The 12211-nt window shown below is 43.7% G+C and overlaps 1 protein-coding gene across 1 annotated transcript in view; it reads left to right on the plus strand.

The window, feature by feature from the left end:
* Window positions 1-12211, plus strand: part of mcf2l2 (MCF.2 cell line derived transforming sequence-like 2) — a 153961-nt gene that overhangs the window by 75908 nt on the left and 65842 nt on the right. The window contains exons 7-15 of the mRNA XM_079650069.1: window positions 4-153; window positions 1007-1131; window positions 1252-1366; window positions 1743-1862; window positions 2285-2476; window positions 2970-3161; window positions 3250-3436; window positions 3567-3667; window positions 4302-4390. Coding sequence (XP_079506195.1) covers window positions 4-153; window positions 1007-1131; window positions 1252-1366; window positions 1743-1862; window positions 2285-2476; window positions 2970-3161; window positions 3250-3436; window positions 3567-3667; window positions 4302-4390 — 1271 coding nt within the window. The remainder of the gene's footprint in view (window positions 1-3; window positions 154-1006; window positions 1132-1251; window positions 1367-1742; window positions 1863-2284; window positions 2477-2969; window positions 3162-3249; window positions 3437-3566; window positions 3668-4301; window positions 4391-12211) is intronic.

Consider the following 12211-nt stretch of genomic DNA (forward strand, 5'->3'; position numbering starts at 1 on the left):
CAGGCCGTCGAGAACTTTGCCATGACAGTGAAAACCACAGCCCAGATGTTGCAGAGGTTCGGTTCAGCTCTGGCAGAGACGGAGCTGCCCAATGACGTCCTGTGCACCAAAGACCTGCTCACAGCACACACAGACAAACACACCAACCTCAAGGTGATTAAGTGCTTTTTAAACACCAGCAGCTAATAACATGGAGAGTACATGTATACATGTATTTCAGTCTGTTGGGGAGGAAATGCAGCTTCAAATGTGTGCCATTGTATGAGTTTGAAACAAGGTGCTATATGTTGATGTGTTGACCATACAAAAAGTCAAGATAAACAAACACTTAAATGTTTGAATGGGATTGAGAGTAAAATGACTGGCTGGTCATACCATAAAGTAGCCTTTTTACTACGTCTGAGTCATGTATTAGCTACTGTTGGTTGTTGCTTAGTTAGTTTATGTCAAATGGATAGGAAGAGGAAAGATTTTCATTAGTAGGGTAGTTAAACGTTTTGGGGAGGTTAGCACAGACAAGATAGTTTGTTTTTGGTTAATGGAACCAATTTGCCGATCACGGTTTCTAACTATTGCATTTTGCACATCAGCACAGCGCAAATTGACCTATTCTCTTCAACATTAAATTATTAGTGTTTATTATTATTATTATTCTCTTTCGACTCCACTTCGAGAAATAGCATTACTAACAAAGAACTGCAAACAGAGCACTTATATATTAATAAAGGGCTGGCTTATCTAAAGCCAGTTGAGTAGCACTTGAAATATTTGGCTCTATGAAACCTGATGTACTTACAGTATATGATTCTGTTTTCTTCAAGGTTGTATCTTCCTGGTCGAGTGTACTTATTGTAAGTCGCTTTGGATAAAAGCGTCAGCTAAATGCAATGTAATGTAATGCAATTATTGTATGTCTGTCTGAATTTGCACCAGAATGTTTTCCAATTCCTGCTATTTAACAGATGATTTTAATGTTGTTTATTTTGTTTCTACGTTTCTAAATCAGGATGAACTGAAGTTAGCTTTGAAGCAGGGCACCACCTTGTTAGGGTGTATCAAGGAGCAGGCGGCCAAGTCAGAGAACCACCAACTGAACCCAGACGAGGTGGAGAACCAAACCACTGTGGAAAGGTGACAACGCTTTTTCCCACCTTTAAAAATTCATATCAGTCTTTATCATGGTAATGCAGTACTATAATAATTGAATACCTCTCAATGTGTTTCTAATCATGGTCCTGTTGGATGTTTCAGACTCCTAGCCCAGCTGGATGAGACGGAGAATGCCTTTGAACAGTTCTGGTGTAAACACCATCTGAAACTGGAGCAGTGCCTGCAGCTCCGCCACTTTGAACAGGACTTCAGAGAGGTATATCTGTAGATCTGCTGCCTCTCCGCCTGGCTGCCTTTGGCTTGAAATCTTTGGATCTTGCCGGTTTCAACTCTTCCTACAGCTTCAAAATAATTCAGCTGTACAGTCATATTTTGAAAACCATACTTCAGAAAAAGCGCTGTACTGCCGGGTCTAGTTTGGACATAGTAAATACATTGACTCAGTTTCATTACTTGCCAGAGACCTCAAGTTCTGAAGAGTTCTGTGTTGTCTTGCTGTAAAATGTCTTTAGAACATTGGATATCAATTGATGATTAGTCTTGATATTGCAAAAATAAATATTGTGAGTAACGTAATTATTTTCACAATTATTTTCCCTGTCTCTGTTTCTGTCCCCTCTTTGATTTTCCAGGTTAAAGTGTCTCTAGACAGTTTGATGGACAGTCTAACCGGCCTATCAGATATTGGGGATTGCGTGGCCAGAGTTGAATATCTGCTCAAAGAACTGAAGACGCTAGAGGAGAAGGCTCTGGTCAGTCGACACGCACGCACGCACGCACGCACGCACGCACTCGCTCGCACACTCGCACACTCCCACACTCACACACAAACACACACACTTGGCCATGCCAATTTAGGGTTCAGTATCTTGCTCAAGGTCATCAACATATTTACTGAATAGGTATAGAACCACCAACAATCTGATAGGTTGACGAACCCTCTATTTTTTCTGAGCCATAGCCATAGCAATATTTCATCACACACCTCTTCCAGAAAAAAATATTTAGGATAGGTTATAAACAATCGTTTTGGTACTTCAGCATCATACAACAAAAGTGAGAAATGATGACACGTATTACTTTTAAAAGTATGTATTTCTTACCTCAATCTTAGACATGACAGCTCTTTTGTCTTCTGCTGACTATGATAAATTCTGAAATATGTTTGTTTCAGCCCACACTAGAGAAGGCCCAGCTCCACGCACTGCACGGAGACCAGCTGATCCAGAGCGACCACTACGCTGTGGACTCTATCCGACCCAAATGCGTGGAGCTCCGGCGGGTCTCTGACGACTTCAGCAACGAGTCCAATAAAAAGACAGATGTCCTGTCCAAATCCCTGCAGATACACATAGGCATTGATAAGGTGAGAACATGATATCATGAACAGATGTCACACCCAGGAACACCCAGAAAGTTTCCCAGCACTTGGATTATCTCTCATTGCATTGTAGACAAAAAAAGTCCATAAAATTCAAAGATTGACTTTGGATCAGCCTTGGGCAACAGGTTTCTGACTTTGTTTATATCTTATAAATATATATTTTGTAATACTTTGTTATGATGTTTAATACAATGTCTGAACCCCTACTCAAATTCTGGCTTTTATCATACGTTTAGTTTTTATTTTATTTTAGGGTATTATGTTGAGTTTTTTTCTGTCCTTTATAATACGTCAACTAGGCTAAAACCTCAACCCCTAATTTAATTAAGGTGGTGAAGAGCTAGAGAAAACTGTGTATGTTCCCTATTGACCCCAGTGGCATCTTAACCCAGGATTTACACTGAGGAATTACAATGTATGGTATGTTGTTCGCTAAATTGACTTTTCCCCCTGTTTGAATGTATCTTGTGTCCAGGTTAACCAGTGGTGTGAGTCTGGCATCTACCTGCTGGCCTCCCAGGCTGTTGATAGGTGTCAGTCACAGGAAGGGGCGGAGTCAGCACTGACGGACATAGAACGCTTTCTGGAGTCTGCGGAAAACACTGAACTGGCTGAACTGAGGAACCTTCACAATCAGTATGAGGTCGTCTTGTCTGAGGATATCAAGGTATGGAACACGATTCCATTAGTTGACAAGCTGACTGGATGTTGTGTTTAAATAATGATGAGGAGAGTTGATGGTGAGCGTTTTGCAGGCCAACGTCCTGAAGGCCTTGAAGCGCCTGGAGGACGTGCAGGAGATGTTCCAGAAGCGGCACGTCAGTCTGAAGAGGCTGTCGGCCAAACAGACACGGCCCGTCCAGCCCGTCGCCCCACGGCCCGAGTCCTCTCCCAAACGGCCGCCTCTGAAGACCCCCCCAAGGACCACAGGGGTCCAGCAGCGTGAGTTGCATGTTGTTTTAACTTGCTAAATTGTCCTTCAGAAGATGAATCCATGGTAACTCAAACTGTTTGAATGCTTATGTCTGTGATATGATTGACACTTATGCTTGGTCCTCTGAACTTCTTACAGCACTGGCTCGCAGAGCGTCTGATAACACCAACAGTGGCAAGCCGCCAGTCGAAGCTGACCCCAAGAAGAAGAACATACGCAAAGCCAAAGGAGGCATCAAGGTACAGTGCTAATCTGAAATCTCACCAACATTAAAGCCTGATTAACAAGTCACTTTAAAGATTTTTTAAGCTCTAATCATCATGAATTAGAAAAAGAGCAACTGACTGTGACACTGGGGCAAGGTATGGTCTCAAAATGATTGATACCTCTATTGGTACTTGCTATACATACTTGGTCTGTTCGGGGAATTGAATCGGCGCTAGTCACTGCAACCTCCATCCAGCCTCACAGAGAACACAACTAAATGTCTTTGTTTTCCATAGTAACCACAAAAAATGTTGCTCAAAATGCAAAGATAACACTATGACCAAATTGTCTCATCTACTGTACATCAGTTTATATACAGCAGTTCTGTGCAAACTGTAGGGTAAATCACAACACCAGCTTTTGTATTAACGGCTGCTGACAGAAGAAAAGTTAATCTCTGGATTTACCATTAGCCTAATATTCACTAAGGACTTGATGACCACCTGAATGCGAACACCTGGTTTTTACTGGCTCTAGTTAGTGACTGGGCCATTGTAGAGCTCTATTGGGACCAAGCTGAAAAAAAAGACATTATTTGCATTTAAGGCGTAATACAAGCTGCCCTAATAACTCATTTACCTGAATGTGTGTGTTTCTGTGCCACAGATTGAGGTGATGCACGAGGAAAGCCAAGGAGGCTCCACCCACGTTGTTGTGACCAGTGAGACGGCGGAGAGTCTATCCAACAGACGCAGGTATGGACAGAAATCAGTGCTGTGCTCCCCTGCAGTACTTCACCTCACTGTCATCTCACTATACTGATAAAACAACAGGATTATTCTGAAGGTTTGCAAACAAGATGTGAAGTAAAATGGCACAGCAGCAATTCACTGAACAAAACACAAATCTTCAAAAGTCTCGTACTTCACTGAAAAGTTCATTTTAATTGTTATACCCTAGATGTTTCCACATCCCACTTATAAGTAACCTTGAAAAAACACACGGAAGAACAGGATCCTTTTTGAATGACCAGAACCACAGAAAACCTTCACTTAAGGGGCCCTAAGGGTTTCTTTGACTTGACCTTAATCAGAGAGAATGGGTACCATAAAGATGGTTATCATCTGTCTCTGTTAACCCAGGCTTCCTTCCTCATGCTCTGTGTCCCATAAGAGGTGCGCTTGGTGCATCATTTAACATTTCTAATGGCTGGATTGACGCCATTTTAAGTTATAAGAATTGATTTATGAAAAATGTTTCAGGAAACCTGTTGCTATGAATAAGAGCAGGATGCAAGCGGAGAATGACTATCCATACAAATCCTATTTTAGAGTCATTGTTTGTAAACATGTCTTCAAAAATACCGGCAAGCTGAGTTATGTATTTTACATTTTCAGAAAAAAAAACAGGAAAATAAAACAGTGTTCTTGGTTAGATTGTCTGCATCATTGATATAAAATATGTTGCTGTGGAAAAATAAAAGCAACAAGCTGCATACAGAGCGTAGCCTAATGCTGCAATTGTTAATTTGACGGCATTAGTGCAGCATTTGTGGTTTCCATTCAATGCATTGTGATAGACTCTGATCTATTTTTGTCCAGGAACCGTGAAATGGATTTAACAGATTTGGCAGTGAATGAGAGAAATAGGTTTTGATAAAAGAAATGTGATGATTTTACATTGAATACCCGAGAGACATTTTCATGGAGGGGGCAGGCATACATAAAGACACAACCAAAGTTAGGATCATCTTAGGCAATTGACTTAAAGCCCAGAGACACAGAAAGGAAGCTGACATTCCTTCCTTCCTCAGCTCTTTCTGAGGAATTCGCTTTCCATGTCCTGTTTGCTGACTCAGTGAGACTCCTATAAATAGAGACGGTTCCATACAGGGGGGCGTGGATAACATTACATGGACATGTACGGTGAACATCATAGTAACAGTACAGGGTCATGGCAACACTGACACAAAACTACTTTATCTGTTAGTCAAAGGGTGTGTACAGTCTAGATAAGGCCACTTCTTAGGATAATCTCTCTGTTCAATCATGAATACTTTGATTTAATTAAATATTATGTTTTGTCTAGTGGCAACTGGCAACATGTATTGATATGGGAAACATAACACCTTGTTAAGATTATAAAAATAAAAATAGAAAACATGTTTATTTAAACGTGTTTCTTCTGCACATTTTATTTCCTCTGTAACAGTTAGTGTATCATGACATCCTTTTTAACACATACATACATATATATATTTACTTCAAATGTGTGGCTCGTTTATGGCACCGAATCTAATAAAGGAATGCACTGAGCTTTTTTCCATATAGAAGTAGAGTGGAGAAACGGACAAGTTTTGGTCGTGCAGATCAGATGTGAGCTACCTAGCTAACGTAGAAACCTCATTTCAAATATCGTGACAAAACGCTTACAGTTATGAAACAGACTAACTGTGCCAACAGTGACAGTTGTCCACCTTTATAACGGAAGTGGTTTGGGCCGTTGCAGTGAGTTTTCACCTTTCAGCCACTGAAGACAGCCTTTTATGAGCTGTAACTCCTGCAGTCATCTCTTCAAATGGTACTCTATGCCAAACACATGCCAAAACAACCCTGCATCACATTTTATCCAAGTCATGAATCATGACTGGCTCAATCTTTGGATAGGTCACATTTGATATTTTGGAGGACACTTAACTATTTTGTTATTTAAGTAAGTACTAATGGGTTAATGTCTGAAAGGATGTGTAAAAAACGAATGAAAACAAATGAAAATAAACAACTTTGCCATGTCATGTGGGGAATACCACGTTTCCAGTAGTGAATGCTTTCCATCTGTGGACCCATAAAAAAGCAGTAAAAAAGTTCCTTTTAAGGTCATGATGCCAGAAGACCTCAACACTCCTGGTGATTCAGCCTGTTTGATGTTTAAAAGAAACCCAATGAAACAGGATGCACCCGATCGGCAGTGGTGAGAGAAAATAATTATAGAGGAAGATGAGGGCATAGGCAGCGTAGTCAGAGGACTAAACTATGAGGAAACAGAGCAGAGGGAGGTGGTGGTTTTGGCCGGGTGCTGTTTTCAGTGGAAAAAGTCTAAAAACCAACACAGTGAAACTTTCAGCTTCCAGAAAGTCAGACACTTCCTTCGGGTCAGGATTTGGTAGCAACAAAAACAGCTGAAAGAGGGAGCACAGTGGATAGAGCCTTAGTATGGGGATCAGATGGTCACAGGTTCAAACCCCACTGCACTCAGTATGTTGTTGTGTCCCTGAGACACTTCACCCCAAATTGCTCCTGTGGGGATTGTCCACAGTATTGAGTATGTAATTTGCTTTGGATAAAAGCGTCTAACAAGTAACATGTAATGTAATGAAAGAGAATGATTATAAAACGGGGGGTTGCGTATTGCAACCCTAGTTATATAAGCACAGGCGGAGCCCTCTACTGGACTCTATGGGTATAGTGGCTGGAGCCCTGATGGATAAACGCCCTGTCATCCAACAACACCGACCCATCACACTGCCCCTGACCGGCCTTTGGTTAACAGCCACCGCACCCCAACTTCCTCTCATCCGGTTGTGACCGTGGAGAAGACGGGACCGCATCTTGGATAGAGCACACTCACACACGCTTACCTTGTGTAGAGTGTGCATATAAAATAGTGAGGAAGGCTCTGTATGGAGTTTACCGCGCACCATGTTCCCGAGTCCCGAAGGAGCATGGGAAAAAAGATAACATGCGTCGCCTGCAGAGTTGGTTTATCGGCCTCTTAGATCCCAAGAGGCACAAACGACGTCTGGTGATCATCCCCCCCTCGGTGGAGGGCAACCTCCGATACTGGGGGTCCCCAGAGCATCTGCGGAGGGGAACTCCTTTCGGGCGAGTTACCTCCTACATCACAGTGTTCACAGACGCATCCGTGACAGGATGGGGGGGAACCTGCCTAGAGAGAGCTATAGGTGGTGGCAGGCCTCTGACAGAGGCTCGGCACAGCTTCTTTCTAGAGCTGCAGGCAGTAGTGTTGGCCCTACAGCACTTCAAACCCTTAATACAAGGCGAACATGTGCTGGTGAGGAGCGACAACCGCACCACAGTGGCGTACATCAACAGGCAGGGTTGAGTCCGCTCCGCCGCCTTGTTGACCACAGCAGAGAACCTGTGGTTGTGGGCTTCAGATAATGTGTTGTCTCTGAGGGCCCTCCACTTCCCGGGGCGGGAGAACAGGGGGGCCGGCCTCATGTCAAGAGGCGGGCCCCTGCCAGACGAGTGGATGCTTCACCCGGAGGTGGTGAAGCTGATCTGGGCTCAGTTCGGGAGAGCGGAGGACAATCCGCCCTTGGGGATGGACGCGTTTGCACACGAGCCATGGCCAAGAAAGCTGCTCTACGCCTTTCCACCGCTGCGTCTCATTCTCCCTCTCCCGGAGAGGGTGAGACGAGAACGTCTGTCAGTCATCCTAGTGGCCCCAGGTCGCCGCTTGGCGTCGTGGTACGCGGAGGTGACACAGATGATGGTGGGCCAGCCCTGGACGGTTCCTCAGGTCTGGGGGGCGTTGTCTCAGGAAGCAGGTGCAATTGGGGCGTTACCCACTCTGGGCCAACCTCTCCAGGCTTGGCTCCTGAGAGGGACAGGCTGAGACGGGGTGGACTGTCTGACAAAGTTATCCAGACTATCCAGGCAGCAAGAGCAGGATCCACCACAGCCTGTTACAGGCCAAAGTGGTTGGGATTCCAGCGGTGGTGTGAAGAAAAGAGTCTAGAGCCTCTATCGTGCACGCTGGGCTCTATTCTGTCCTACTTACTTACAGATACTCGTAGTCAGGGGGCTTTCTCATTCCACAATTAAAGTGTATGCAGCAGCCATTTCGTCCTGCCATGAGGGATTTGGCGACAGGTCAGCCTGTAGTCAACTGCTTATGATGCGGTTTTTGCAGGGGGTCAGGAGGCTGCGCCCAGTGGTGCATGCCTCCTCCGCGCAATGGGACCTCCCGTTGGTGCTCGAGGCTCTGGTCAAATAACCATTTGAGCCTCTGGAGCTCTCCTCCCTGAATATATACTAATAAAGGGCTGGCTTTTCTAAAGCCAGTTGAGTAGCACTTGAAATGTTTGGCTCTATGAAACCTGATGTACTTATATGATTCTGTTTTCTTCAAGGTTGTATCTTCCCGGTCGAATGCACTTATTGTAAGTCGCTTTGGATAAAAGCGTCAGCTAAATGCAATGTAATGTAATGTAATGAAGGCACTATCATTGAAAACGGCTTTGCTGCTTGCCTAGACTTCGGCCAAGAGAGTGTCCGAGCTGACCGCTCTGTCGATGCACCCGAGTTGCCTTTTGGGCCGGGGTGACCGTAGCGGAGCGACACTCAGACCGAACCCCTCCTTTGTTCCCAAGAACCCAAGGAGTTCGTTCAGGTTGAGGGCTATACAGTTAGACGGCTTTAGTCTTCCACCCCATATTTGGGCCAGGGAGGCTAAATTGCACCTCCTCTCCCCGGTGCGTGCGCTGGCATGTTATGTAGAGCGCACAGCTTCAATTAGGCGCACTGAACAGCTGTTTGTGTGCTTCGGGGATGGTGTGGCTGGTAAAGCTCTGTCCAAGAAACGCCTGACAAGATACAGTGTATGCTGTAACCCCAGTGGTACCACGAAGTGAGCAGCCGCCATGAGACCCAGAGTCTGCATGATGGTCAAAACTGTCAACGTTGCCCCCTGTCGCAGTCTGTGTCGCAGTCTGTGTGTGTGTGTGTGTGTGTGTGTGTGTGTGTGTGTGTGTGTGTGTGTGTGTGTGTGTGTGTGTGTGTGTGTGTGTGTGTGTGTGTGTGTGTGTGTGTGTGTGTGTGTGCGTGCATGTGTGTGTGTGTGACACTGGCATTTGTTTTCAGAATATATTATGATAGTGTCGTTCGTTCCGGTGCACACACATCATGCGCCTTGGTGACCGGACATCTCCTTCATAAAACGAGTAATAGGGGCAATAATCGGGCAGTTTGATATGTGTAGAGGTGTGTGTAGTTAACACTTAGCAGACTGCAGTCACTCTTAAGCTGTTCCGAAGAAGGTAAACACAGTGAAGGCGGTGCGTAAAAAGGCACAGCTCTCGGTGCGCTAATGCTGCACTTCTCAAAGGCGGAGTTACACGTCCCGCTGCCTCCTGATGCTGCAGCCATTTCATGAAGTGATGGAGGTTTTCCTTCTATAAAACAGCTGTGAGCAGCAGATACTGTGAGGTCCCGGACATGAATTCATAGATCAAGGCAGACTGGTTTACAGACTCTCCTGTTCTGCCAATCCGGTGCTTAAACAATAACTCTACACCCCTGGACGAGATGTCCTTAAAATGAAGTCCGAGTTTGAAATATATCTCAAATAATGTATGCACTGCCATTTCCCCACATAAATATAACGGTCTGCAATGAAACGGTTGCCTCCTGTGTGCTCCTCTTCCTACTTGGCGCACCGGTAACTTTCTCGTGCGCACGAGAGGCTGACCCGCAGAATCTCATAAACATCATAAAAGCCATTTTCAACTGTTTTCTGGTGAAAGTTTAACTAGGCTACTGGATGAAATAATATGACTGGTATAGGTGCAAAAATTAAACACTTTTTGAAAAAAACATTATGATAAAATATTTTTTTATATTTATAATTCTGCAAATATTACAATAAACTCACAGCTATTTTGCAGGGGTTGGGAACCCCTGGTCTAGATAAAAGAAAACCCTCATGCCATGGTCGCGAAGCAGCTGAAGCGCTGTGGCCACACATTTGCTGAACGTTCGTGGGGAAAGGAGTAGCCGAACGGTAGTCTGTTGAACTCGTAGGCTACCCCCTGGAAGGCGAAACGCAAATACTTTTTTTGCTTTGGAGCAATTTCGACATGAAAGTAAGCGTCCTTCAGGTCGATGGTTGTGAACCAATCCCCCGGCTGCACAAGCCACAGTTACTGTCTTATAGTTAAAATATATAACTTTTTGCAGGCAATGTGCTGATTCAGGCTGTGAAGATCCAGAATGGGCCTGAATTCTCCTGGCTTGAGGCCGGGGCTCAAGGAGTGGTGAATCCATTACTTTTCTTATTCTTTCCTCTTCTCACGTTTAGCTTTTCGGTTGTTTGCTGCTCGCTGAAGAGATAAAGGATGACAGTCGGGAGGCGTAGCCGCCTTATATACTGTGGGCCTGTGCACGCATTCAGGTAGGCTCGCCCCGATTGCCCGGCTAGGTTTATGCAACTCAGTATGTGAATGCTCGCATAGCATGGTAGAGAGTAGTACCGAGTCCAGTAGAGGGCAGAGACTGTGTGAGATATAACTTATATGAAATGAGCCAGGTTGCCAGAAACGCAAATGATTGATAATGTCACTTTATAATAGCTGAATGTGTAAAAAAGCAACTATTTACGAACAAAGTTGCCATCTTATACTATTGTTGACCCAAAGGTTCTACACCCTCGAAACAAATCAATATCTACTTGTGACCCATTGTTGCTGCTTTATATAACTTATAGAAGCCTAAGGAAGTGAAAGACAACTCACACATTTAAAGCAAATATAAGAGCATTCAAATATTTTTGCTAAGCTCTCCCTGTAATCCTCTTGCTTCCTTTCTGATTAATCCCGACACCACTGCACTTTAAAACCTAAAATGTAGAAGAGTAAAAGTCTCAAGCTCCCTAATGATGCATCATAAAGAGGTGCAGTGGAACAGCACAATATGAAATACCCTGCAACCTACTGTACTGTACCACGAGTTCTGTCTGTACCGTGGTAGGGTAATTCCCCCATCTGGCATCGTTTAGCTCAGCCTGGCCGGATTTAACTTTCTTGCTGAGCTGTGTCCCAACAGGAAACGTCTGTTGAGCTCTGTCAGCCCGTCTACAGTGAGTCACTTCCAGCTAAGCTACTAGTGCAACATACCAAGTTCAAAAGTTCAAAGAGTTTCTGACTGTGGACAAATGATAAAGAAAATATCAGGGAAATTACCTTTTTCGCCTCATACAGAAATACATGAATGTGTTTTTAAGCAACTTTTCTTTCTAAATTGTTCCTGTTTACGTTGCATAATCAGTGCTGCAATGACAAGCGATGAGCATTAGCAGTGATGATTATCATCATCAAGTGACCATTTCAAATATTGATGACTTTCTTGTCTGGCAATAGGTTGTTCTGTTTTTTTTAAAGGCAAATTGACTTCAACAAATAAATATTTGGGTCTATGAAATGTCCATGGGGACATATTCAATTGTCTTGTTTTGTTCAAAACCCAAAGATATTCATTTTACAAGGAAATAAAACAGAAACAAAATGATTTGTTTTTTAAAGTCTTTGCTTACTTAAACCCGTTTTTAAAAAGTGTCCATTCTCTTTCAATTGACTCAGCGCTTAATCTGCTAATTGTATCAGGTTTAATTGAACTACAAAGAACAAAATGGTTATTATTCTTGAATATTTTAATAAGCCTTATTTGAAAAGTTGTTCTTCAGAATTTGCGATCTAGAAATATTCAGATTATTTATCTAAAAAGGCTGAATTTAGCAGTTAATTGGACATGTCTGCAGAGCACAAATTGCCTCAGATT

The sequence above is a fragment of the Notothenia rossii genome, assembly GCF_949606895.1.
Source record: "Notothenia rossii genome assembly, chromosome: 1".
Lineage (NCBI taxonomy): Eukaryota > Metazoa > Chordata > Actinopteri > Perciformes > Nototheniidae > Notothenia > Notothenia rossii.